This window comes from Eulemur rufifrons, chromosome 7 (genome assembly GCF_041146395.1).
Source record: "Eulemur rufifrons isolate Redbay chromosome 7, OSU_ERuf_1, whole genome shotgun sequence".
NCBI lineage: Eukaryota > Metazoa > Chordata > Mammalia > Primates > Lemuridae > Eulemur > Eulemur rufifrons.
In genome coordinates, this window is record NC_090989.1 from 158,966,696 (window position 1) to 158,993,539 (window position 26,844).

General features: G+C 47.0%; 1 protein-coding gene across 1 annotated transcript in view; it reads left to right on the forward strand.

Moving 5' to 3' along the window:
* CACNA2D3 (calcium voltage-gated channel auxiliary subunit alpha2delta 3) overlaps positions 1 to 26,844 on the forward strand; it is an 850,367-nt gene that overhangs the window by 649,056 nt on the left and 174,467 nt on the right. The window contains exons 18-20 of the mRNA XM_069473712.1: positions 18,316 to 18,399; positions 25,794 to 25,865; positions 26,122 to 26,183. Coding sequence (XP_069329813.1) covers positions 18,316 to 18,399; positions 25,794 to 25,865; positions 26,122 to 26,183 — 218 coding nt within the window. The remainder of the gene's footprint in view (positions 1 to 18,315; positions 18,400 to 25,793; positions 25,866 to 26,121; positions 26,184 to 26,844) is intronic.

Below are 26,844 nucleotides of genomic sequence, written 5' to 3' on the forward strand. Positions count from 1 at the left end.
GTGGTGGATGAGACGGGACATAGGAATGACGGAGAGAAACTCACTTTTGTTCCTTCAACATTGGCTGATGTCCACTATGTTCTAGGCCTGAGCAAGCTGCTTGGAGATGTCACAGAGGTGTCCCCTGCCTCAAAGAAGTCAAACTCTAATAGCATGGATAAGATGTGCATATAAGTAACTACAGCCACTAGGGAAGATGCACTTTTTGTTTGTTTCTTATGGTTGTTGTTGATCTTAGTATGTTTTTCTAATATTCATTGAATCTTTTTTATGGGACAGGAATGATTCTAAGTGTTTTCATGTGTTAGCTCTTTTAATCATTAACTAATTGAGTAGCAACCCCAGGATTCAGGTATCTTGGAAAGTCCCAGAGATGTAAGGGAAGGATGAAGATGAGGGGAGGGTGGGAGATGCACCTAGAGGCAGCCGGAGTTGGGGTGTAGACAACTGTGAGTACAAGGCCGAGGAGCTGGGGTTCTCTAGGAGTAAGTCAGATATCCCCATGTTACAGATGGGAAGCTGAGGCACCAAGAGATAAGGGGGCTTCCCCAAAATCACACAGCTAGGAAGTGCTAGAACCAGGAGCCCTAACCCCGATCAGTTTAGATGTGCCATAATCCTTGGAATCTGGTGGGTATCTTACACTTATAGCACATCTCAATTCAGACTAACCACATTTCCGTGTGGCTGTGGCCACCATAACGGACAGCACGGGTCTAGAGTGTGACCAGACATTCTGGACTCTTCTAGATATAAGTGATTATAGGACCTCCTAAAGTGTTCTAGCATGCTGAGTTCTAACATCCCACCAGCCTTTCCCTGTGCCACTCTGGACTGTCCTGCCCCACTCTCCATGCTAACTCCACTTCTTTATTCTTGGGGATGCTGGGGCAGTTCACTTTTGTATGCCCTGTTTACTAATGCACATGGGTTATAGATGGGCCCTTGTAGAAGGTTATTGAATCCATGGATTGACATGTGGACATGCTAATAAATGTAAATGTTTTCACACTTTAGTCTTCTTATATGGAACTAAGTAGACATCCCTATGGACATATATGAATATGTATTAAATCCTAATTAGAGAGTGCATACCAAACACCAGTTTAAATAAGAATTTAAAAGATAGATGCACTGTTAGAATCCTTATCTAAGTCCAGCTGACGTAGTTCAAGCAGTGGGCCATGGAAAGAGATTCTCTGCAATTCCAAAGAACTTGGACATGAAGTTTAAACGGGATCTTTATACAATTATGCAGTTCTACAACTGAGGAAAGCGTGGTCCTTTGGTCCATTGCTCAGAAGCCCCAAGCTCTGTCCTGCCCCAAATTCTTGTGCTTGCTCCCCTGTACCTGGGAATCTTGTCCCAATACACTTGTAACTGGCTTTTTCTCATCCTCTCTTTCTCAGCTCAGATGTCACCTCAGAGAAGTATCCCTGCTTCTGCCCAAAGGGGCCACACTCTTCCTCTGTCTCTCTCCATCACGTCCCCTGTTTTAGTTTCCTTGGATCACCTACCACTCTTAGAAAATGTCTATGTGTTTGACTTCTCCCCTGTTGTCCCTTGTGAATAGCTGAGACTTTTACACAAAGGGGGCAGTCAGTAAATATTTGATGAATGATCTTGAGGACGTTGGAATGATGTGATGATTAGATGTCTGGGTACCAATTTCCTACAATAAATGAGAAGTGCAGGTGACACACAGTTGTTCACCAAACATTTATTGAGCCCTTGCTGCGTCGGGCGCAGAAATAGGAGTGTGGTTGGTCAGGCCCTCCTTTCTTTCTGCCCCTCCCTCTGCCCTCCTGCATGCCTGCAGGCAGTCATCAGATGTCCTGGAGTCAAGCACTGTGCTAGCTAATGGAGACAGGGAAGCAGGTGGAAGGACATCTCTACCCACTGGAAGCTCATGGCACAAAGCGAGAGTTCCTATCTGATAGGGAGAGACGAAGAAAAGCTATGGGATCACAGAGGAAGCATCTTCTTTTCTTGAGGAAGGGTGCTCTGAGATGCAGGAGGGCTTCCCAGAGGAGGTGGAGGAAGACCCTATCCGCAGTCCACTCTGGGAGACATTTCTTCCCACTCAGCAGGGACCCCAGGACTGCTGGCTTCAGGCTGAACCAGGCGCGACTTCGCTGTCTGGCCTCGGGACCATACATTTTGCCGGCCACAGTCTGCAGGGCCGTGTGGAGTGGGTGCCCGGCATTATTCATTATTTACGGAACCTTTCGCAGGTTCCCAAACGCAGGGGTCCCTTCGCCTCCTCGGCTCCCCTCCCCGGCTGCTGCCGAACTGCAGGCGACCGGCCGGTAGGTGGCGCGCGGGCACCGCTGTGCCGGGCCTGCGTCCCCGCCGCGTTCCCAGAGCCCGGCCCCGCGACGCCCGCCGAGGCCTGGTCCGAAGCCTTGAGTTTAAAAGCAAGAATTAACGGATGCTTAGTAAGTGTATCTGCTCGGAGGAGTGTGTTCCGTGAGAAAACATAAACAAGGCTGGGTGACCCCCACGTCGCGAGCCTGTTCTTGTAGAAAAACGCCGTTTGGCAAAAGAGCAGACAGCTTTGCTGCTGGCTTCTGGACGAAGTTGTGGGGGGCGCTGTTCGAACGGGTCCGCACACGGGGGTGGAAGCGTTGCCGCGCTGAGGGGAAGGTTTACACCGCCCGGTCTGGGGGGCCGAGGAAGCCGTGGGGGGCTGCCTGCCTGCGGGGTGGGCTGCGCTCTGTGCTGCCGACCTCGAGGAGTCCGACCCGTGGCTCCTGGGTCCCCACGTTCTGTGACTAGGCGTGCGCGTGGACACTTAGTGTAGGAATCGCTTCCGGAGGTAGGTTTTCTAGTATGTACCATGTGGCTCACTAATCCCCTGTGGGTGCCGGACACGGTGGCACACGGGGACCAGCAACGAGCGCAGCGTCACCTAGGGCGGTGGGGGCCGGGCCCTGCGCTGAGCCTCCCGGCACACCTGGCCTCGGGGCGCTCATCGCGTCCTGCGTGGAGTGCTTAGCTCAGACAGGTAGCTGTAGGTAAAGATGGCCCATAGATAATAAAAGATTTTCTTAATAAAATTAATTAAATAAATATGTGAAGGAGAAAAAAGATGTTCCCTGATACTTGCACCAAAGGAATGCATCAATCAGAAAGTAAATTTGAGTCAGTCTTCAGAAGAAAACAAAAAGATAACTATAGACAATGTATTTTTTTTTTTTTTTTTTTTTTTTTTTACAATATTAACCTTGTTCAATTGAAAGAACTTCCTTAATCCTGAAGCTGTGTTCTCAGGTTCTTTGACAAAATGCCAGGTTGGGCTGCAGAGCCTCCCTCAGCCTCTTGAGACAACAACCTCCAGCCCCTGGCCACTGGCCTGTGTGGACACCGGGCCCCCTTACTCTGGGCTGCGGGTGGGGTTTGCTGAGTGGGGGCAGTGGGGGCAGACTGTGTGTTTCCCCGTGTCCTCCGGGCCTGGCTGCACCCAATCTAAAGCCACGTCAGCCTCCCTCTCTCGTGGCTTTCTTTCTCTGGGCTCTCCCACCTGCTCCTTCCTCTGTCCTGTCCTGCAGAGTCGTAGAAAAGGTTCCCCCTGTCTCTAGCTCAAGGGCACTGCACCATTGCTTGTAGTCTCCTCACCCTGCCCGCACCTCCACAATGGCCTCTTTATTAACCCTCCTTAATTAGCCAGCTCCACTGTACCATGTGCTTCCTGCTGGGGCCCGGAATGATACAAAGGTGAGATTAGATGGAGAGTTTGTTTTCTTAATCATTACTCTTCCAGGAAAGAGAGAGAGAAAGAAGAAAGGAAAGAAGGAAGAATGAAAAGGAAAGGAAAGGGAAGGGAAGGAAGGAGGGAGGGAAGAAGGAGGGAAAATAGGAAGCAAAAGAGGGAAAGAGGGAGGAAAAAGAAAAAGGAGCTAGAGATCCTCTATCACTTGCTTCATATATTAATATTTGTTTATTATTAATCCATTTATTTCTCTCCCATTGTAGTGGGAGTGGAGAATTTCATATACTCTTCTAATAAATTCCCCTTTTGCTTAAGAGATTAAAAATTGTTATCTGTTGCTTATAATCAGAGCAGCCTGACTGATACAGCCATGAAATCCCAAAGTCTGGGAACCACTGTGGTGTGTGGCTCTGACCCCTGCTCTCAAGGAGCCCCCACTCTGATACCACCCCTGCCACCCTGCCACCCACCACCTGCCACCCTCTTTTATAAAACTTTCTTCCTGTCCGCCCTATCTCCCACCCCCAGAGCAGTCTGTCCACATCCCACTGGGATTTTGCATGAGCCTTTGAGTTTGGGCTCCTCGCTACCTTGCAGAAATATCTAGATCCATCTGCCTCCTCTCTGCACTGCAAGTAACCTGAAGACACTGATCAGATTGTGTTTTTTTCGTGCTTATATATCCAGGGCCTCGTGAGGTACTTGGCAAACAGTGTAGAATGAGAAGTAGATGGAGAGAGAAGAGCCATGTATAGGAAATGGAGCACACGGTGAAAGAGTATGTTATCGAGCACCAGGGTGAGAGTACTGACAGGAAGTAGAATTGATGAGAGGACTTCGTGTTTAGCTGTGGACTGGGTAGCTGGGGAAGCCTGCAGGGAGCTGGTTTGCAGCTTGTGAGCTTGAGGTCATGGCCCAGCACAGTTGGGAGCAGCAGAGGGCCCTTCAGACAACTGGATGATGACTTGCTCACTTCCCTGCTACTGGAGCCCTCCTTCCTTCCCTCTCTTCTTCCTTCCTTCCCTCTCTCCCTCCTTTCCTGTATTCCTTCATAAGGCATATATTTATTAAACACCTATCATGTGCAAGGATCTATGATAAAATAAGGCAAATAGAATTTCCCCTTTATTTGGTGTTTCCAATAGCATGGGAAAGATATGTTTTTTAAAAGCTCATAAATAAACCAAGATATGAAAATATTACACATTTCGGACAAGCTCTCTGAAAGAAACAGGGATCTAGAAAATGAGAAAAGTAGGGAGAGGCACCTGCCTTAGCTGGATGGTTAGGGAGAGCCCTTCTGAAGAATGACATTCTAAGCTGAGCCCCAAAGGATGGAGAGAGACGTGGAGTCCGGGCCGAGGGAAGAGTGTGTGCAAAGACCCTGAGGCATGGGGATGGCCGGTATGCTGTGCTCAGGGATCTGTTCATAGATTTAGGACAGACTTTCAAAGGAGAAGGGTGGGTGACTTGGAGTTTTGCTGACAAACTCCTCTTTGGGACTGCTCTTCCTAAAGCAGTACCTCTTGGTGCCCTGCTCCCCTCCACTGAGCCCTGCCCATTGCCGCACACGGGGCCTGGCTCACAGCTGCCAGCACCTGGGTGAAGACTTTCTCCGCTTTCTGCAGTCCTCTCTTCCCAGGCATGCAACAGACCAGACATGACAAGGAATTAGCATCCCCTCAACCAAAGACTCGTGAGCACTGCCACCTCTCAGGTGGGATACCTCCGAGGTGGGTGTTTTACACAGGCTCCCAGCGTTCCCCAATGGGATTAAGCTCCAGTTGCCCACAGTGGTGCTATACCTGATGATGCACCCCGTGTTGCCTTCCCATCTCGGAATCACTTTGCCATGTCCCTGCAGGTATCTCCTGGAAATCCCTGGCAAATAAAAGCTTCGCACTTGAATCCTGTTCTCAGGGTTTGCTTCTGAGACAGCTCAAGCCAGTGGGCTGATATTTAATATTTCTCTGCAAAAATCCATTTGCTGTGGACTGGAGCTTCAAATACAGTTTTGAGTGCACCCACATAGACTTTTACATTAGCACGATGGCATTGGGCAAGTTTTTCATTCTATTTCAGGCCCCTGAGCATGTATTCCTATCACACCAGCCTGCTTAGAGAATCCACATTTGCTTTTAGGAGTACCAGAGAGCATTGGTTTGATGCTATTAATAATCGAGAGTAGGCGCTTCAAGGAAATTTGGTGTAGAGATAGGATTCTCTGCTGCTTTATGGTTTGGAGAAAGGATTTGATGAGGAAAAGCCTTTTCTTTTCACTGGACACACTCTGACCTTTGTTTTACTAGATTAATTTCATATCTAGAATGCCCTATCTTGGATGATGAATTAGCAATAAAAACCTCATCAAAATGTAATTACAGGCAATGTGTTGAATAATGATCTCTTAAAAATTCCTATAGATTTGTCTGCACCTCCTTCCCCTTGTGGGGCAAATGAGCCTCAGCTGCTAGCTACTAGCCCCAGCTCAGGAATGCAAACCCCAGCCCCATTGTGAAGCTGAGATGTGAGTGCTGGCTTCTGTCATTGCCCAGTGTCATCTAATTGATCAATTGCTTTTCTCCATGTGATGCACATCTTTATATAATTTAAAGGACCATCTCCATGGCGGGGGGGAAGGAGGGTAGGAATACACAGGAAGTGGAAGCTCAAGGCAGAATGAAACCCTGGCCTCCTCCATCTGTAGCAGCCTGCTGTGGGGGGAGAGAGTTATTAATTAAAATGTTAACCGCCCAGACAATAGCAAGCAGAGCAGCATGGAGAGAGCCTGAGAAGCAGGCATGAAAGCTTTCCTAACTGCAAATTCCAGGAAAGTTTGTTCCTCCTTAAAATAGGAAACAGAGCCATCTGCCTCTTAAGGGAGACTGCTTAAGTGATGTTTGGCTTTCCCAAGGAGCCCAGCTTGTTTCTCTCCGAGGAGCTGGACTTGGACTGGGAGGTAACCCAGCCTTACCCTAACTCTATTGAGAGGCCCTGTAAAACCCTACGGCTGGATCTGACAGCAGAATATTCAAATGATCACAACCGGGGTGAATGCCCACACTCATTTGAATAACTGAAGAATTCAATCATTTGAATGCCAATGATTATTCCTCTGGGAGTTTACATTTTAGGAAGACCTTCCATCTGAAATCCCTATGAGAGCATTAAATTGCTATCTAATTAGCAGTCCCAAATTATATATATTTAAAAGATAATTAAAGGTTTGAAGGCTGTTGGAATAACTGGTTATACATTTAAATGAATCACTAGAAATTTGTTAGTAATGTGTGGAGTTTTCTTTTATTTCTTGCTTCCCTCTTTGAAGTTCAGTAGACCCAACCTCACGGGGTTAAGTCTGGTAGCGGTAAGATAAAGGCAGATGTTTTTAATTATTGCAACTCAAACCTCCAAATAATTATAAGCAGCTGTCATTTTTACATAATCCTAAATGATAAGATCCAAAGAATGCAAATAAAAATGTTGAGACCATGGGCCTCGGGGTACAATAATTTAATCCCTGTCCCCCCACTGCACTGACCATTGTACTTCATTGAGCTGGGTGCTCTAACCGTTGTGCTCTTTGCTCAACTTCCATAGTAACGTGATAGGCACATATATTTCCAAATACACCTCCCAGGTGCCACTTCCACATTCTCTGTGGATGTTTGCTAGGCAAAGGGAAACACTAATACATTTGGAATACTGAGGAAAGAAAGTTTGACTAAGCCTGGCAGGGCTTTAGTTCAAAGTTCCCCTCAGCCTCAATTGCCTTTTCCTGCTTGGGATTGGGTCTACCCCTGTGCTGGCCCCAGTGACCCCCTCCCTCCATTAATGGCATGATAGGATTGTGCCTGGTAGCATTTCTTTGGCCTATATCTATGGTTTTCATTGGACTGGCCACTTCTGTGCACCAGCCAGCCACGGGCAGAAATCCCAAATGACAGACTGACCTGCCACCTCCAACCCAGAATGCTCTGGGTTCAGGTCTTAAATTCAACACTTTCTATGCCTGTCTTTCCTTGGAAGGGCGAGGGCCTCCTGAGGACCAGGTCAAGGGGACATTTACCACAGTCACAAGGGCTTCTCTCCTTTGGACCCAATGACTACAAAACCAAAATCCTCAAGAACAAGGCCCATAATTCACCCCAAGCAGAGCTGAAGCCAAACTACAATAGATAAATCTAGAACATCAGCTAAAAGGTAGACACACACACACACACACACACACCCCAAATTAAATCAAAAGTCTCAGCTAAGGAGGGCTCAAGTGAGATATAAATTGAGGCAGGAACCTGGCTTGGCAGACATGTGGCCAAGCAGAAAGAACTGCCCAGTGAGCTCAGTTTAATTCCATAGGAAAGGTAAACACAAACAGGTGAAAGAGGAGAGAAATCAGACTGAAGGTTCACCTGGAACATTCAGAAGCCGACAGGTGTCACAGAGTATTGCTGCCTCTCCCTAGTGAAGAAATGTGGAGATTTCAGAAACGGATCCTGAATATTAGAACCAGTTAAAATATTCTGATTCTCTCAAATGCCTGATTCCCCCAAAAGGCCTCACCTGGAGTTTCTGAGTCTTAGCTACACTCCAGGTAGAGCAGTGGGGAGTAACTGGGAAGGGTGAGGCGTTTATCTGACTCCCAGGACTGCTGCGAGTTTGATGTTAATGTGGGTTGGCCTCCCCTTAAATGAAGCCCATGTTCCTCCAGGCTCAAAGACAACTATAAATATGATGTTTGTATATTTTTATTTATTTATTTTATAAATTTTTGAGAGTCACTAATTTCAGCTCTGTGTGGTATGGAATTCTAGAGACCTGGTTGACGACAACCACAGGTGGCCTTGCTGTCCCCCTCAGGACACATCTCAGGCAGGCTCTCGGCAGCAGTCTTAGTCCTCGCACAGGAGGCTCACTGGTGCATGTTTCTCTGTGGAGCAGAGCAGGCTCTGAGGCCGGATGTCTGGAGTCAAACCTCAGCCCTGCCACGATGAGCTGTGTGATCTTGGACAAGTTACTTAACCTCCCTGACCTCAGTTTCCTCCACTGAAAACTAAAGACAAAAATAGTGCCTCTGCATGAGATCGTGATGAGGATTAGATGAGTTAATGTCAACAGAATACCTACATCAGGCCAGGCACATAGGTCACTGTGATGCACGTGTTTATCAGATGAATACATATACTGATTTGTTCATTCCCTCTGTCCACACATTCATCACACATTCACGGGGGACCTGCTCTTTGCCAGGTACAATCCTAGGCACTACAGTTCCAATGATGGGCATGAAGTGGGCTCTCTGCCAAAGATGCTACCTGTGGGAGACAATCTGCAGTGCAGAGTGATGGGCATGGAGATGGGGCCACCGTAGGAGGCTGAGGGGAGCATGGGAAGGACTCGACCTGACCCACCCTGGACAGGACAGCGCAGGCCTCCCAGAGGAAGTCCTGAGGGCTCAGCAGGGATCGGCCACTGGCCTCCGAGTTGGGGTGAAGGGTGTTCAGAGCACAGGGGTGGCATGTGCAGAGAGGCCTGAAGGTGAGGACAATGACATTTTTAGCAGCCAGCTCCATCCATCTGGGAAGTACAGTGAGAGGCAGGAAGTGGTGAGAGAGAAGCCAGAGCAGTGAGCAGAGGCCACATGACAGGGACTTGTGGATGCTGGACACATCTTGAGGGGATGGGGAGCTACGAGGATTCCAGGCCAAGCAGTATCTGATTTTGGATCTGGAAGAATCCCTCTGGCTGGGCCTTGGAGAATGGATTGGAGGTGATGGAGTTCAGGCAGGGAGACTGCTTAGGGGACACTTGCCCTCATCAAAGGCAGAGGTATCACAGCAGCTGACACTAAGCTGGTGGCAAGATTGACGTGATTCAAGTTCAAGAGACACTTAGAGGCAATGGAGATGGTAGTTTGATGGGCCCTGGTTGATTTTCCTGGTCCACTGGCCTCTTTCTCTGATTATACCCACCCGTTCCAGCCCCTGCCCATGTTTCCAGGGTCACAGGCCAGGAAATGTAAGACCCAGAGAACTCAGTCAACCTGGCAGAGGACCTTTGGTTGTCGTATGAATCATGAATCACATCGGAAGTCTCTTGGGCTTATTCAGACCAGCATGCATCCAGAAACATTTTTCAGAAGACATATCACTATAATTGGGAATCACACACACATAAAAACGAAACTCAGTATTTTGCTGGGTCACCATCCAGTGTAGTGGATGGACTGAAGGTGGATGGGAACCTGCTCAGTTTGGTGGTCAGGACATGGCCAGGACTTAGAGCTCATGTTTGGACAGAGAGGTCACATGCATGTTTGTGCAGCAAAGCACTGTACCCTCAGGGTGGCACAGAACAAGGGCCACCCCAGCTGAGAAAGGGGAGAGACCCCAGCTGGAAGGATCTGGGAAACATTCAGGGAAGAGGTGACCACAGAGATGAAGCCCTTTATGTTTTCTCTTCCTTCACAAATATCTCTAACAACTTTTAGCAGGAAAAGCAAAGCAATAAAATAAAATAAAGCTATTATGCCAAGCATCTCCCTAAATAAAATTACATGCACACACACAATGACACATCTAATGAAGGCTCAGCATTCTGACCTAGGCTGGTACTATTACAGGCATAAATCAGGTAAGGGCAGATGTTTTGGAAGAAAGGATTTCTTTCCCTGTTTCCTGCACCCCTCTGTTTACTTCATTTGCAAATTCCTTGCCAGCTTCCTGCCCCACATGTCATTTAGCATGAAAACCTGTAGTTTTAGCAGTTGTCTGCGCTTTCTGTTCTGACAGCCATCCTCCCCAAGCTGAGACAGTAAGACTAGAGTCCTCTTCCCAGGACCACAGGAGGAAAACCAACAACTCAGAACTTGCTCTACAGTGAGTGGTTAGCTGCAGCAACCTCTGAAAGCTCACACATTTTGTTAGTGTTGATGGATACTATTTTCAGGTTTTACCTGAGTGAATAAGGAAAGCCATTATGTTTGCAGTTTCAAAACTAGAATCAATTTGTTGTGCTGGATTGAATGCCATATTCACAAAGGTTTGATGGTTCTGCATACCCAAGGGTCTTTTGATGTGTTAACTGCTCAAAGGGATAATGCCAAATTTAAAAAAAAAAGTTACTTGCCAAATGTCACGGGCGTACTTTCACATTATGGAGGTTCTCTTTTTATCCAGGTATTCTCTCCTAATCATACAGTGGTATCTGAAAACTTTTATGACATTGGCTTTGGAATAAGATGCATATCCACGCTCAGGAACTCCATGCAACTCCATTTGAAACTTTGAAATTCATTGGAAGGCTGTCTTGCCTCTAACTTCTGTCCAGCAGACTTTAGAAAGGGTTTTGCCTCCAAGTGTTCTGACTCATCAGAGGAGATGCCCCCCAGGGCCCCTTGTATCTGTATTTTGCATGCAGCACCGGTGCACGTTCTTCCTTCTTCTCTTCTGAGCTGTGCTCTTTTCTCTCATCACTCCTTCACCTGCATCAGAGGCCTGGAGTTACCCTCTCCCTCCCTGCTTTCAGAGCCCCCTGTTCTCTGTCCCTTTGCTAGCACGAAAGCTTCCTCTGGTCCCAACCACTCATCACAATTTTAATTTTTATGACTAGTTTGCTAAGACAAGATCAACAGCTTTTTCAGAATCAGAGTTTGAATCCAGCCTTGGCGTATTAAACCTAGTTAGACCCATTAATACAAAAAACGGTGGTGGGCTAGGCCACCTCCTCCCCACACGCGGTGCGTGACTCGCGGCTACGCAGAGAACACTGATTAAGATAAAGGTCATTTGGGTCTTCAAAGCGGCCTGTTAATTGTTTTTTTTTTTAAAAAAAATACCAAAGCTGTTTTAGTTTTACAGTCATCAAAAAGGATTTTGTAATTATACTTAGGGAGCACATAGAACTTTTCATCTTCAAGACACTTAAAAACATTAATTAATAAGAGCATGGTATCTTTTAGAAAGAGGAAAAGGCTCCTTGTCTAGACATGCCCTGTTGCCTTTCCCACCTTCCTGTGGGTTTGGCTGCGCCCGCAGGGCCCTGCCACGTATCTGGGCTGCTCATCTTCCCCTGGTGTGCAGGATTTCATCTCTGAATGCTGGCTCCTCGGAATTTCTCTCCTGGCATAATGTCTGCGTCATCCCATTGTGTATCTTGTCTAGAGAAGTCTGGGCTATTATGGAGTCACACAACCAAAAGGACCAGGACAATTCTGGCAGAAATCCTAGCTAAAATGATACCTTCCGGTACTAGAAAGATTCCCTGAGACCCTGAGATGGATATTTGTAAAATTAAATAAGATATTGTAAATTGGACATCCGGCATAATATTTTGCTCACTGCAGTTACTCCACATATTGTACTCATTCTTAATCTAAAACTGATTCTTGCACCCTTGGCCATTAAAGCCAGTTTCTGGGCAGCCGGAATGAGTTGGCTGTTAACAGAAACGTAACCGGCTGGTGGGGTTTGACTTCTGACGTGGTTCTGCAGCCGTGAATGGGCCTGCTGTGTCCAGTCCCATCAGTGGTTGCCATCTGAACTGGGGACCTGCATCACGAGGAGGAGACCACACCAGGAGAGGCCGTGCCGAGGGCCAGCGAAGTCTGCAGGCTCAGAAAGGAGGCCCAGTGGGTCTGAACCTCGGTGCCACTGCCTCTAGCCATGGCTCCATGTACAGCGCTTGGCACAGAGCCTGGCACCAGGAACATTCGCCCTCCCTGAGGAATGATGGGAGGTGAGGGGGAAGCTGCCCGGCAGGAAAAAAAATCGCTTTTTTATTGTTTTCTAAAGGCAGTCGCTTGGAAAGCAGAACAGATCAGCTACTACACTTTATAAAGTCCTCATTGAGAAACACCGAACTTTGAAAACTGAAAACAGTAACTGCCTCAAAGTACTTTCACCGTTTGGGGAAGAGAACGACTTGGCAGGTGCTGACCGCACCCTGTGGGGGTCAGGGCGATGTTCTCTGCACTTTTGGCACTTCTCGTTATTTTCCAAATTGAGCAATTACTACATGGATAATAGAGAAAAAATAAGAAAAGAAGAACACTCAAAGCATTTAGATTTGACACGCGTGGCCCCTGCCACAGATCCCCAGGAGGGCAGTGGCTGACAGAGGCCACTGGGGCTCCCTTTCCCTGGGGTCACCTCCTCTGAGTCTGTCACCTTCAGAGACGTCCATTTGCAACTGGCAAGATGGAATCCAACTTTTCCAAATTCTAGGGGAAGAGGCTGTCACTCTGCCACAGGCCCCCTGGCCTTCACCGTGACTTTGGGAAGAGTCGGCACCAAGTCAGGTTGAGCGGCCTCTTTGAAGGAATAGGACTGTTAATAAACAATGGTACCGCCAGGAACCGCCGGGTCCTGGGAGGGAACTTACTCCCTAGGGTGAGCTCCCAGAGGCAGGGCTGCCACACCTCACGGGCCAGTAACCATGGCAGCGGCCGTTAGTGCTGCTGAGTGGGCATATTTTCAGACCCCATTTGCCAGGACATACGATGTGCTGGGCTCCATGCTCAACCACGTTTACACCCATTTGCTTCTCACGGCAGCCCTGTGAGCCGAGTGCCGGCACCTCCGTCCCACAGCTGAGGCCCAGAGAAGTGCAGGGCCAGCCCCAGAGCATGCAGCACGTGGACCTGATTAGAATCTGGTTTGACTCCAGGGCCCTGGAGCCCCGTTAACCACTCTCCTAAATGGGCTCCCTTGACATAACCTGATTCACCGGTAGTGAGTTGGTATCAGCTACTGAGGGTGGGGGCTTATCCCTCACAGGTGGCTTCTCCCTGCTTTCCCAAGGCTTCCCTGTTCCTGGTGTCAAGCCTGAGAAGTATTAGGTGCCCGACAGTATTTTGGGATGTGTAGGTGAACAAATGAGTGAAGGAATGATGTGCCCCGTGGCCACTGGGCCCTGTCTTGCATGTGGAGGAGAAAAGCTTGCCTACATCCTCTCTCCTGAAATGGTCCCTTGAGCCGTGGAGAGCAGAGGAGACACAGGACCTTGAAGGTCCTCACCAGCTGAGGACTGTGGCCGCCTGGGGAGAGAAACATCTGCCCCAGACAAGGGCGGGCTTCCAGCCCTCAGCCACACCCTGTCTCCAGATGGCATTAGCTTTGGGCAAAGTCTCTCCCTCTGCACATGGGAGCCTCCCGCCCCCATCTCCTTCCTTCCCGTTGGCAGCATGGAGCGGCTCGTGCAGTTTATCAATTATTAGCACCACGATATTTGTTCCACAGAGGCGGCATGGATAGCTGATTTCCTCTGCCCTTTCCCAAAAGAACGCAGAAAAAGCAAAAAGCATTTTTGTTTTAAGTCAACATGGCCGTCTCCCTGGCCCATGCCTCTGTGCTGGCAAAGTCGGTCTGAGGATGACAGAAGGGTGCTCATACCCAGTCTGTTAAATACTGCTGAGAAGGTCTGGCCCTTCAGGCAAGCCCCGGATGGTTCCTGCCTGCTCCTCAGATGGGTGCCCTCTTGTCCCATCCTTCTGGGCCACGCGCTTGTTTGTGTGTTCACCACATCTGGCCTTTATTTGAAACTCCACCTCGAAGTATTTCATAGTACAGAATATCTTTCCTTATTAAATTCTACCCCACATATTTTTTTCATAAAACAGGCACCAAAAACTACAAACCTACCTGTGGCTCTCAACGTATGTTTATAAACCTTTGGAAACGATTTGCAATTCGTTAATCACATTTTCAAAGGAAGTTACAGATTATAGATACACTAACAAATGCCATATATGATGCCTAGGCCCCAGTAATTAGCTCCTCACGTGGAAGAAGAGGGAGTCGTGGAGCCTGGAGACCTGGGATTTGTCCCCTGCCAAAACTGTGTGGGAGGGGAGATCTGGCCTGGGGGTTGGAGATTGAGAGTTTAGTTCTTTCTTTCTGTGTCACTGGGGGCTGGGGGGTGGGGGGAGAGGAGCACAGACAGGAGATCAGCTGTGCTTAAACTCAGTCGTGTATCCTGGTGAGCAGTGAGGCATTTTGTAAATCACATGTTCCCGAATAATCATGAAAGTACCAAAGTTTGTGAATACTTCATGTAACATGTACTTTAAAAGGAGTTCATTTTTATAAAAATAAGAAAAGCACTAAATATATACAAGTTGGAAATCTCTTTACTACTTAATACTTGAAATCCAACCTCGCTTAAAAAAAAAATCTTAAAAAGTGAAGGGGGATAATGTGGAGAGAATGTATTGAAACATGAAACATAAAACATCCAAGGGCAGAAAGACTTCAGGCACAGCTTGATCCAGGTGCATACACCATGTTTTCAGGGCTCTCTTCATATCTTTGCTCCGCTTTCTCTGTGCTAGCTTCATTCTCAGAAAGACTCTCTCCAAGTAGTGACAGAGGTGGCTTTGAGGTGCTTCAAGCTCACATCCTACCACTTTAGCAACACCAGTAGGTGGAGAGTCCCTTTTTCTGGATAAATCCAGGAAATCATCCCAGAATGAGTCTCTCTAGTGTCATTTAACTTGATGTGGGTTATGTACCCATCTTTGAACCAGTCACTGAGTGATGTGGGCCACATGCCCACCTCTGAACCAGGGATGGTTGTACAGTCACTGGAACCATCTTTACTGAGAGTGGCGTCCAGGAGTTCCCTACAGGAAAATCAAGGTGACCACCCTGGAAAATGTGGGGAATGGGCAGTGGCAGTCTATAGCGCAGGTGTCTTCCTAATGGAGCTCTGCTCTCTGGCCTTTTAACATGCTTTCTTAATGGGAGAAAGGAAGAAGTGGATTTAGGCTGAGTGTGCTAGAGTTGGCTCAGAGCCCTTGACTGGTTTATCTATGCAACATCCCACTGACTTTTCCTTTTCTCACCCAAATTAATCAGTCTGCTGCATTACTATTTATATTCTAAAGGAGCATGCTCATTAATAAAGACCCAAATGGGAAGTGTTTCAGACCCATTTCACATACTTGGTTAAGCAGACATTGTGGAAGGGCGTTCCTAAAATGGAATTCCAGAGGGAGTATCCCAGGCTCTATCTGTTTCTTTCGGTGAATTAAATCATAGAGGCTTGCTGGAATATGGTAGTTCACGGACCAGTGTGCTGGGAAATCCTTCCTTCCCTCACTGCCTAATCTCTCTGAGTTTCTTGAATATCTTTTTGGTGCAATGTACTGCATTTCTTGAGTGGTTATAAAAAAATGAGTAAAGACATTTAGGAATGGTCAGAAGTCAAGGATTCTCTGCTGATTCCAATTTTGCCAAATGTCATCGAAAAGGACTTAGGTTCTTTAGCACAAGTGTGAATTTTTCTGCCAGGAGAGTCTTCCATCCCAACTTGTAAGATACACACTGGGAAGAGACATATGATTGTGATTGACACTATCATCTTCAACAAACATCACTGTAAAAAGAAATTTACAATGGTTGAAATCACATGAAGCTTAGACCAGAAAATCTGGGCAGAGACTGGTGGTGGGTGGGGTGTCCTCCCCCATACTGGCCAAATGAACTTATTTCACCTGTTATTTAATTTGTTATTTAACTTGTTAGAGCTCATTTTCCCTTATGCGTGATGGGCAATAAATTGACCTTACAAAAGCAGAATTAAGGGCGATAAACTGTAAGTCCCTGGGAAAGAGTAAAGCATGTTAATTGACTTCACATCTTTAGTGTCTTGCAGGTGGTAAGTGTCTGATAAATGTGGGTTGAGTAAATGAATAAAGGAGCACTTTGAAGTGACTGAAGAAAGAACTTCCCCCCAAAATTCAGTCATCCGGGACCTCTGTTACCTGTGCCAGTGGCTCCTAAGTCCCATTTTAGTAAGAACAGTATTGAGCACCATTAGGCACCCCAGAAATTCATGCAGCCAAAACCTGAACTTTAAAGTCAGAAGTGACACAATTTCAGCCCTAATGTTGGGTCTAAACTGACTCTGCCTCTTCAAGGGGACAGTCCCGAGTCTCGTCACCCAAGGCCCCCCTGCCCCATCACTCCTCCCCACCGCAGGGCAAGGCACTGCTGCTGACCTCATTCCTGTTCCTCCTGCTCAGCCCAAGCCCGGATCCTTCAAGGACCGGGGCTTCCATGCACAGAGGAACTTTCCGTAACAGGATCCACCTGCTAATCTGCTGTAGTTTACAGCGGAACCACTGAGGGAACCGCTTCCTTTCCTCAACTGAAGCGGATGTGATGTCATAAAGCTGACTGGGAACGTCTGTTAATTGAAAAGCGAGGAGAAGGGAGGGGAAGTGCAGCGACTGGGGTGGTGAGAGCCCACTGGCCCTTGGAGACAAGGCTCTTTCCTGGGTAGCAGGGGGACAGGGGACTCTCCAGAGATGTCGCAGTTTCTGAAATGCAGTTGGCGGGAGAAAAGAGTGCAGGGAAAATACTCAACCCTGTTTGGTGCCACAGCTATGTGGGAGCTACCCGCTCTGGCCACTGTGCCCTAGAACCCACTGGGGGCCGGGTAGATTTGTTTGGTTCAGTGTATGGGCAGCATTTTCCTCCTCGCTCAGGGTGCCTTCAGCACCTGTCTCCGTAGTAGCCAGTCAGTGCCCTAAATGGCACCCTATGGTTCTGGGATTTTAAAGCACTTAAACGGACTCAGTATCTCTTTTCCAATTAAACCAAAAGATGACCCATCTAGAGAGAGAAGCAAAGAAGAAAACAGTATACAGATGTACGTATTTTTCCAGTATGCTATTAACCATATCTTATGAACTTCTAAAGGGGTTGCTTATCCTTAGCCTGCAGCAGAGGGCAGACTTTCCTGCATTATAAACCCCCCGACAACCAACATTAAAGGTCTCAAGGCACGAGAACGTCCAGACACAGGAACGTCCGGTCGATAAAATGGTAGGCTTGCAGGGTGACTAACACCCGTGATTTAGGGGGGAAAAGTAAAACCACTTCCCCAGTCATGACTGCACTTATCAGCTTTCCAGAGAAATGCCCTAATGGCTGATAAATCCGGCAGTGACTCCCAGCACCTTCCTCTGCTCCAGGTAAAGCAGCCGCACTCAGCTCAGTAACACTGTGGCCGGCGTGATACCAGATAGAAGGTTCTGGGCGTCTGCAAAATGTAACCAGGATGCGGAGCCCAACTTCAGCCGTGGAGAGCGGTGCTGTCGTTTCCTAGCCAAGGGTGTGGGGTAGATGCGAGACGGAAGGGAGAGGAGGGAGAATTATAAAGCATAGGGTGATATGACTATATTTTTGGTAAACATAAGAAACCTTTTCTTGTGTCATGAAGGAATTAAGTTTGAGAAGCTTTGGAATAGAGGAGTAGGGTCTGCTCTTCTCACACATACTCCATCCAAGGAAGGGACAAACTTTCTTTTGCAACTGGTGTTTTTAGAAACAAAGGGTCCACTAGGTGAATTCAAATCAAGCAAAGAGTTAACTTTTGTATTCCCCTGGCTTGGAGCAAATGTTTACAGGCATCTGGCCTCAGCTTTCCTGTCATTAAAACACCAAGGTCTGTCACCCTGCTGGGCTTCTCAGCGACAATGTCTGCCCACTCCCAGTCTCCGTCCCTGCAACAGGACTTGGGAGGATAAATGCTGCCTGACTGATGACTTCATGGATCCTTTTTTTTTTTCTTTTTCTTTCTCTTCCTCCCCTTGCTAGTATGAAGAAGGAAAAAAGCGAAGGAAACCTAACTATAGTAGTGTTGACCTCTCTGAGGTGGAGTGGGAAGACCGAGATGATGTGGTAAGTGATTTGTGTTCAAGCCTCGTGGAGAAGGAGCTCCATTGTACCCACTTCTGTACCTGGTGGCTACCCCAGGGGTGGCCAAGAGGCCCACCAGAGGGACAGCTGGGCACCAGAGGGCCATGGAGACAATGGATGCTTTTACCATGTTTGGAGTTTTATAGCTCTCCTGCCGGTCAGTTGGACCAGTTGCAGACAGGCCAGCCACCCCACCTGCTCATGCAGCCCACTGGTGAACCCAGTCTCCTCCCCACTGTGACAGCCGGGGCCTGCCATCTTCAGTGCAACCTGGGTGGCATCAGAAGGCTCTGCCCAGTGAAAGGGCAGCGTGGCTGCAGGCCGAGCAGGCACGTTCCTGGGCAGCCAGGATTCGCCTGTCTGGACCTCATGGGCACAGCTCTTGTTTCAGCTCTTGTTTTCAGCCCAGGGCTTTGCAGGCCCACTTTCCTCCTGCTCGGTTGGCTGTGCGTGTCCTGTGCCTCCTCAGCCTGTCCCCACTCCCGCCTGGCTGCAGTAGCGCACCATGCTTTTCCCCACGCACAGGTTCAGCCTCCGTCCTCTGTCGAAAGCTCTCCTCATGCCCACGCCTTAACCCCATCAAGTCTTCTTGCTACTTCCTCAATAAATCAGATTTGTTAGACACACCTGCCTTTGTGTGACCCCAGGTGGAATGTCCTTAGTTGAGTTGTCACTTCCCAGGTGTTCCTGTCCGGGTCCCTACTCTTCACTTTTTCTCATGGTGTCTCTGTGCTGAGGCCACGTTTCTCTGTCCCCACACTCCCTGATTCATGTGGGGTCCTTTCTCAAGTTTCGTCATTTCATGAGCATTGTTTCCACCTCTCACTCTGTCCTGCTTCCCCGAGGGATGTTGAGAAGGACCATCTGGAAGCCCAGGCCGGGTTCTGTGCCTTCCAGACACGGTCCAGCAGCACGGCTCCCTGGCAGTAGCTTTGCTTCTTTCCGTGTGCTCTGCTCCCTCTCACCGTCTCAGCTAGCAGTGTCTGATTTTATCCCTCGCCTATAAAACGCAAGAGCCATATCTGTTTTAGAAAGTTAACCTATTTCCTTCTTTATCTGTGCTGAGTCTATTTAAACTCAAGTTCAGACAAAATAACTTTGTCATTTGATAAAAGCTACTTCCTCATCCACATTGTTTCTGCACATGCCAGTGGCCTGACACGGCATCAGCTCAATAACTTGGTAGAGTTTTATGTCTTCTCATTCCCTAAACATTTTCACCAGACTCCAACCTACCCTTAGCACAGGTGAGGAGCTCCGCTCAGGTGTTAGACTTCTGAGTTCGCATCCCACCTTCACTGCTTGGGACTTGTCTGTCCTGGGGGAGTGATTATACCTCTGCACCTCAGTTTTGGTTTTTGTTCTTTGATTTATTTTTTTCCCCAACAAAATGAGTATGATGGCAGTAGTCTCTACCTCATAGAGCCATTGTAAGGATTGAATGGATTAATATATTAAAAGATATAAAAGTGCTTACGTCATTGTGTGGTCACAGTGAGCAGTCTATGAGTGGTAGGCATTATTAGTATAATTCTCATCATCACCATCAGTCCTCAGGTGACCTCTTATGAATACCCGTCTTGTGGATTTATGATCGCTAACTTGTCTCATGAGTCTTTGGAGGGGACTTTCCACTGTTGTCCTCCTCTTCCGTCTTCTCTTTATCCATTGCTTTATTTTTGGATTGTTTGACCTCATTGGATCTTTCTGTTTTCTTTCCAGGGGGGCTTGAACCTCATGGCCTATGTGCTTCTCCATCCCTTCCTCCTTTCCACCTAGGCTAACGTGGAAGGCAGACTCGGCCATGCCCACCCTTCCCTCAGAGTCCCCTGGTCCACCAAGCACACCCTCTGCCAGTTAACACCATGCTGACACACTCCTCTCCTCTGCATGCTACATGGCACTCGGCTCACTCTAGTCCCAGCTAATTTTCAGTGAGCTGATACTTCCTTGTCCAAATCATGGTTGGGAAATGCCTCTTACCTCCTCCTGTTGTCCTTTCTCCTTGAGGCTGCAGGTGTCAGGTGCCCAGTCTCATGTTCTTCTCCTTCATCTGCCCCACGGGCTGGGTTCCGGCTGTCACTGTCACAGTTCCCACTGCTAACGCAAGTCCAGTGCTCTTCTTCCACACAGAGTGGGCTCTGGTTGCCTCTTTGGTGTGGGTCTCTTGTCTTATCACCCTGGGAGAATGGTGCATTTGAAATGTGAACTCCTTCATTATCAACATATTTGACTTAGGAAAACCCAAACTACCATTTCTCTCTGGGGGATTTTCACACCACTGATTGGAGAAATTTGGAGTCTACATAAAGCATCTTTGTGAATTCTGCACAAAGGCCCATGTGCCCATATGGTGGCCACGGGGGTTTGCACCTAGGTAGTAGAGGACAGGGTTTAGGTCAAGGTCTGGGACAGGCCATGTCAGCAGAGCCCACTGAGGAAGCAGGAGCAGAGTCTACCAGTGGCAGAGACCTTCTAGAGGGGAGAACCTTATTTCTTTTGGACAACTAGGCTCTTGAATTTAATGACCACATTTATAACACAGACCCTGCATACTTCCAAAAAATGATACAAGGTCACATACTATTAAAACATATGCAAAATAGACTGGCTAAAATTAAAATACGGAAAAAAGAGAAAAATTAGAAACCACTTAGAGGAGAATGAGCAGGACTTCTGTCCCCGTCTGCGGGATGAGTTAGGCATTGCATCAACAACAATACGATGAGTAGAACAGATCTGTGGGAGACCCGTGAGCCAGCAGGGACATGCATAGCCCGATAGGAATCACCAGTGTGGATCCCTCTGAAAAGGAAAAATTATCTTTATTAATGATATTTATCCTTTGACCATAAATTCCCAGAGATGGCTGAAGGAACTATGGATGATTTTTGTTTTGTTCCTATTACCTCTTAGTCATTCTCAAGCTTTCCACAGTGAACATGATTATTTCTATAAATAGAAAAAACTCATATACATAATAATGACTACCATATATTGAATTCTTCCCACGTGCCAATACGGTACTAAGTGCTATCTGTGAATGAACTCATTTATTTCCCACAATGATTCTATGAAATAGGTGTTATTTCTATCTCCATTCTACAGGTAAGGAAACTGAGGCAGAGAATTGCTGTAATAGTCCAAGGGCACACAGCATGGATCCCAGCTCGGGCAGTCTGGCCCACAAAGCCATGCTCTTGACCTTTGGTGTTCCATGGAAGAGTGCTTAAGTCCTTGAGTCCAAGAGTCCTTGAAAAGTCTATTTCAGTGCCTCATAGTGTGTGGGTTATCTTCCCCGGAGGGGTGCAGAAAGGATGGAGTCCCTTGTGCATAGTAGCTGCTAAACAAATGTTTGTCCACAGGGTATTGTTGCGAATACTGCCCCAGAAATTCTACTTTGAATCCAACTGAAATCCCTTCTGTTGCAGTATAAGCCTTTTTTCTATTGCCCTCTAGTCAACTCACATTGCTTCTTACCCATGATGAGTCTGATGGAAAATTTCCCCAGAGTCTTTTATTCCCAAAGCCCCATTATAAGCCTTTTCTCCTGGGGCATATTTCTGAGACCTTTAGCTATTTAGTTTGTTGTTGTTTACACCCTCTCTAGGGTCTCTCCAGCTCATGCTTGAGCCTTTGACCCCCAAACCAAGCACAGCCTGAGAGCCCAGGTGCTCACGTCTGTTCTCATAAGCTGGCTGAATGCTTGCATGGGAACGACACCTGTTTACCCACCACATCTCTGTTCCTCTGTACTCTGTCGTCTTGTCCAGGGTTGCATGTCCTCAGGGGCTGGGAATTACATGCTGCCTGTGCACCAGGAAAGGCGGGGCTCATGTTCTAGTGTGGACAACAGCCACCATTAGGAGAATAAGCCATCACTACATATTTATACGCACAACCTAAGGTGGCCGATGACCCTCCGGGGAAAGCTTCCTTAATGAGATCTAACTTGAGAGGTCAGAGCAGCAGGAGAACAGTAAAATAGGAAGTGTGGCCTCCAGCTGTAACCTGGTTGGTAGGAAAGTGGGCACTCTGGTCATCCAAGCAGCTTTGGCTCCAGCACTGCAGAAGAGAGACAGACTGGCCGGGGGCTTGGGGAGATGCACATCTGACCTGGGCAGTGCAGGGCCCCAGGGAGGCTGATCACTGTCACCAGAATGCTATTCCCAGCTTGAGGAGGTTTTACCTTTTATTTTATCGACCACACTGTGGTAGAGGCTGCTTTCGTGTTTACTGAATTGTCACACTTGGAGATGCTAGATATCTGATAGGGAAAAATAAAGGTATGTCATTGATGCTTTCCTTGACTATGTGTTAAGTTGAACAGCTTAACACATGTGATTTTTAACAACCACATAATATGCTGACGTATGAACACACCAAAACTTGTTTGGAAATTTTCCTCTGCCAGGCCGTTTTTATTTCTCTGGTTGTTCACTGTGGTCAATCCAGGCAGTGGCAAGTTCAAAGGATATTTGGGCGACTCCAAGCAGCACCATTTGATCACGCCCTTCCTGCCCTAGGTTGAGACCGATAGCCTTGTCATTCCCCATCACTCTTGCCTTCGCTCTGGGTTCCTCTGCCATCTCAGAACCTCGGGGTGCCACTGACTCACTTCTGGAGCCTTGGTCTCCTCAGATAGAAGAGTGACATTTCTAGAATGTTCAGCTTCACAATGCTGTATTCTCACAGGGAAGTCTAGTGAAAATCACCAAAACCCCCTTTCCTTCCCCTCGGCTCTGACCCACAGCATTTAGAGCTTGTGGAGAAGCCTACTGCGAAGTTAAAACCTCAGACTGCACGGTCAATTTTTAAAACTTTTTCTTTGATTTTAAAAAAATCTATATATAATAATGCATTATTTTGACATTAATGCTATAAAATATTTAATTGTGTCCAAGTGCTTTCTTTCCTGATTTGGGAAGCAGAGGTTAAGAGCATGGGCTCAAGAGGCAGAGGCTGTGTTACTTGGACAAGCTTTCTCCATGCCTCGGTCTCTCCACCTGTAAAATGGGGATAATAGTGGTAATAATGGTACCTTATAAGATAATTTTGAGGATTTTAAAACCTGTGTTTGATACATAGTAAGAGCTCAGTAAAGAGTATCTATCAACATTATCTGAACTTCATGAGAATCTGATAACCACAGTTTTTATAGCACCTGACAGGATCCCTGGGGTCTGGGAGTCCTCACTCAGGAGCACTTTTGACAGAATGAATGAAAGATGAAGAAACTGAGCCTCAGAGAGGTCACAGGGCAGCTGGTTTGTGTCACTAGCAAAACTTGAACCTTGGTATCCTGTGTTACCTCTCTTTACCTCGGGCTGCCTCCTTTTCGTGCTGTGCTACCCCCCAGGTGGTTAAGAACAGCAGTTTTCAACCTGGGGAGCTGGGGGGGAGGTCACAAAATCTGTTTAGTGGTTCATGAGCAGCAAATGAAATCTACTAAAATAGGGGGACTGCAGGGGCATCATCAGAGTAAGATGTATTTTTTTTATATGGCTCCCAGTCAAAAAAGTTTGAAAAACATTGGTTTAGAGCGTGGGCATCTGTGTCAAACAAGCTGGAGTTTTCATCCTGATTCCTTAAACTATTGAAAGGCGCCTGACACTAACTGAAAGTGTGGGAGATGATAATGAAGATGACACAGATGGTGACGACAGTGGTGGTGACGCTAGAGGATAGCTAGCATGTATTGAGTGCTCAGGATGGACCAGGCGCTCCTCTAAATATTCACTCATCTAAGCCGCACTGCCGCTCAGTGAGATGGCTGCTGTCATTAGTTCCATTTTGCAGAAAAGGAAACTGAGTCGCAGAGAAGGTAAGTGATTTGCCTAAGATCATAAAGCTCTGGCTCCGGAGTCCATTTCTTAACTACAGTGCTATCCTGCCTCACAAGTTAGGTGTTTAATAAGTATAACCTATTTGCATTGTTATTTAAGAAAATGGCCAGACTAGCCTAGGCATCAGTGACCCTGGCCTTGGACCCTCCCAGGCCCTCACGCTGAGTGTTCTGTACTGGTGGGAGTTGGGGGTGGGGCTGCACAGAGGCACGGAGAGCCTTACCTAATCTCCGCCTTGCCTGGGGAATGTGAGAGGGGAAGGTCCCAAATGGCTTTAGGCAGGCACCAGAAAGAGGAAAAATGAAAACCATGTTAAAGATAAATTGAGCCGTTCTTAAAAGTTAGAAAGTAGACTTAATTAGGACCAGCTCTCCCCATCCAAAACCACAAAAGTTAAAATGGGAAAATATTTCCAGAAATGCCCATTATGTGTTGTTAAAAAATATCTAGAGTAAAATATATGTTTTATTTTATACATGCCTCCAGCTAAAAATTATGCTTTTACTCTCTCTATCTCACAAAAGATGGGAATGCTAACTCAAACCTAGACAGCCCCGAATCAGATTTAGCTTGCTTGCAAGCCTTGCAGTTTTCTATCGGCCAGATCTTACTCAAGCTCCTCAAAGGGGAGAAGAGGGGAAAGGATAAAAAACCCAAGGCATGGGGCTGAGAAAGAGCCTTTTCCTGACAGGCTGTGGCTTGTCAGTGTTTGCTCCTATTCAATTAAATGGCATTCTCTGTCGTCTTTCATTGGTGCCCATGACGGCACATCTTTCATCACCGTGTCTGCTGTCCTCCTCTGAACTCATGGAAGGGCCACACGTAATTAGACAAGGTCACCCAGGGGTGGGGGAGGAGAGCCAGGCTCACTGTTCCTAGATGGGACCTCCAAAAATCAGATACGGGGTGGCTCCTGTTCCCTGCCCCATCAGCAAGGCCATTAACTGGCCCAGATTTCTTGGAGCATTTGAAGATGATTCATGCTATGAAAAGCTAATCCCTGTCTTCCAAATGGTTGGCCTTTTTTTTTTTTTTTTTTTTTTTTTAACTACTGTGTAGGAAAATGTCTTTAACTTGATTATGTTTTAAAAAAATGATTTCTCCATGACAAATCAGTATACTTCTGAAAACGTAACTTGTCCCCAGAGACGTTCTTGCTTTGTGAGTGTTTTAGCAGATTGCCGGAAGTTCACTCTCTGAGTCTCAGGATTCATCATCATTGTACAGGCTATTTTGTTCTTGTTGTCCTGAGGTTTACATGAGCACCCCAAATTGAAGTCAAAAGCCATTTATGTATTGTTCGCCTCTCCCACATTGCGCAAGAGCAGTTGGATGTTTATTCTTCAGAAGCTCTATTTTAGAGACTCAACTGCAAAAGCACCCGAGATTCGATGGGAAAACTACCCAGGCCTGTCATATCTCTGCTTTGCACAAGCCACCAAATGAGCTCCCAAACTGAGGATGCACAGTATCCAGACAAACGGTGACCCAGGGAATAACTAACACACCGATTTTCTTTTTTCATTTTAGTTAAGAAACGCCATGGTGAATCGAAAGACGGGGAAGTTTTCCATGGAGGTGAAGAAGACAGTGGACAAAGGGGTACATTTTTCTCAAACATTCTTGCTGCTTAATTTAAAACAAACCACTGTGAAAAATTAGCTTTGAAAGCTCTATCTGGAATAAATATCTTTCGCTGAGATCATTTTTCTCTTGTCTTTACTTATCTCAAACAAGATTCATGTAGTACTGTTAACCTGATCATTGTGTGTCCATTTATTTTTATTTATTTCTGAAAACTTCACCTAGCAGACTAACCATGTTTTCTTTTCTCTACGACTTTTTTTTTTCAATCTAGAAACGGGTTTTGGTGATGACAAATGACTACTATTATACAGACATCAAGGGTACTCCTTTCAGGTAGAGCTGACCATAATACATGGACATTCCATCAGACCCATCAGTTGTGTTTGTACAAAACCTGCTGACGCTCTCAGAGCTCATCATCTGAAGATACCCAAACACCCTGCCGAAAGGCTGGAAAGAGTGAGGAAGGGGCTTTTCCCAGGCTGCTTTTGTTTTTGCTTTCCAGAAGGGGGGAGATGGTTCAGGCTCACCTAGGAGAACTCACTCAATTTGTCATGGCTTTGCATCTCATTATCAAGCAAATAAGCTTTGGGGGTTCCCACTAAGGGTGGAGGCGAGTTCAGAGGGTTACCAGGGTCCTCAGCCATCTAACTTGCTGCCTCATGAGTTCCATTTCGCTTTTTATTTCCATGACCCAAAAAACAATCCTTCAAACCTGGAGGTAGCATATCCATCCACACATGTTGTGCTTCCGTTTCAATTTCTCTGAACTGTCCTTCTGTGCTTGTCTACCTTTGAATCCTGTTGTTTCTCTTTGTAACAGTCCTGAAAAATGGCTTTGCCTCATTGCCTGCTTTCAGATGCGTATGTAGCATTCTCAAGTTTCCCGGCTACTGTTAACTTAGTGTGGTAACAGGTTTTGTAAAACATTGCAGGAGGGCTGCTTCCTGTTCCTGAACTGGTGTCTCGCAGAGCTAAGGAGAGAAAGAGTTTA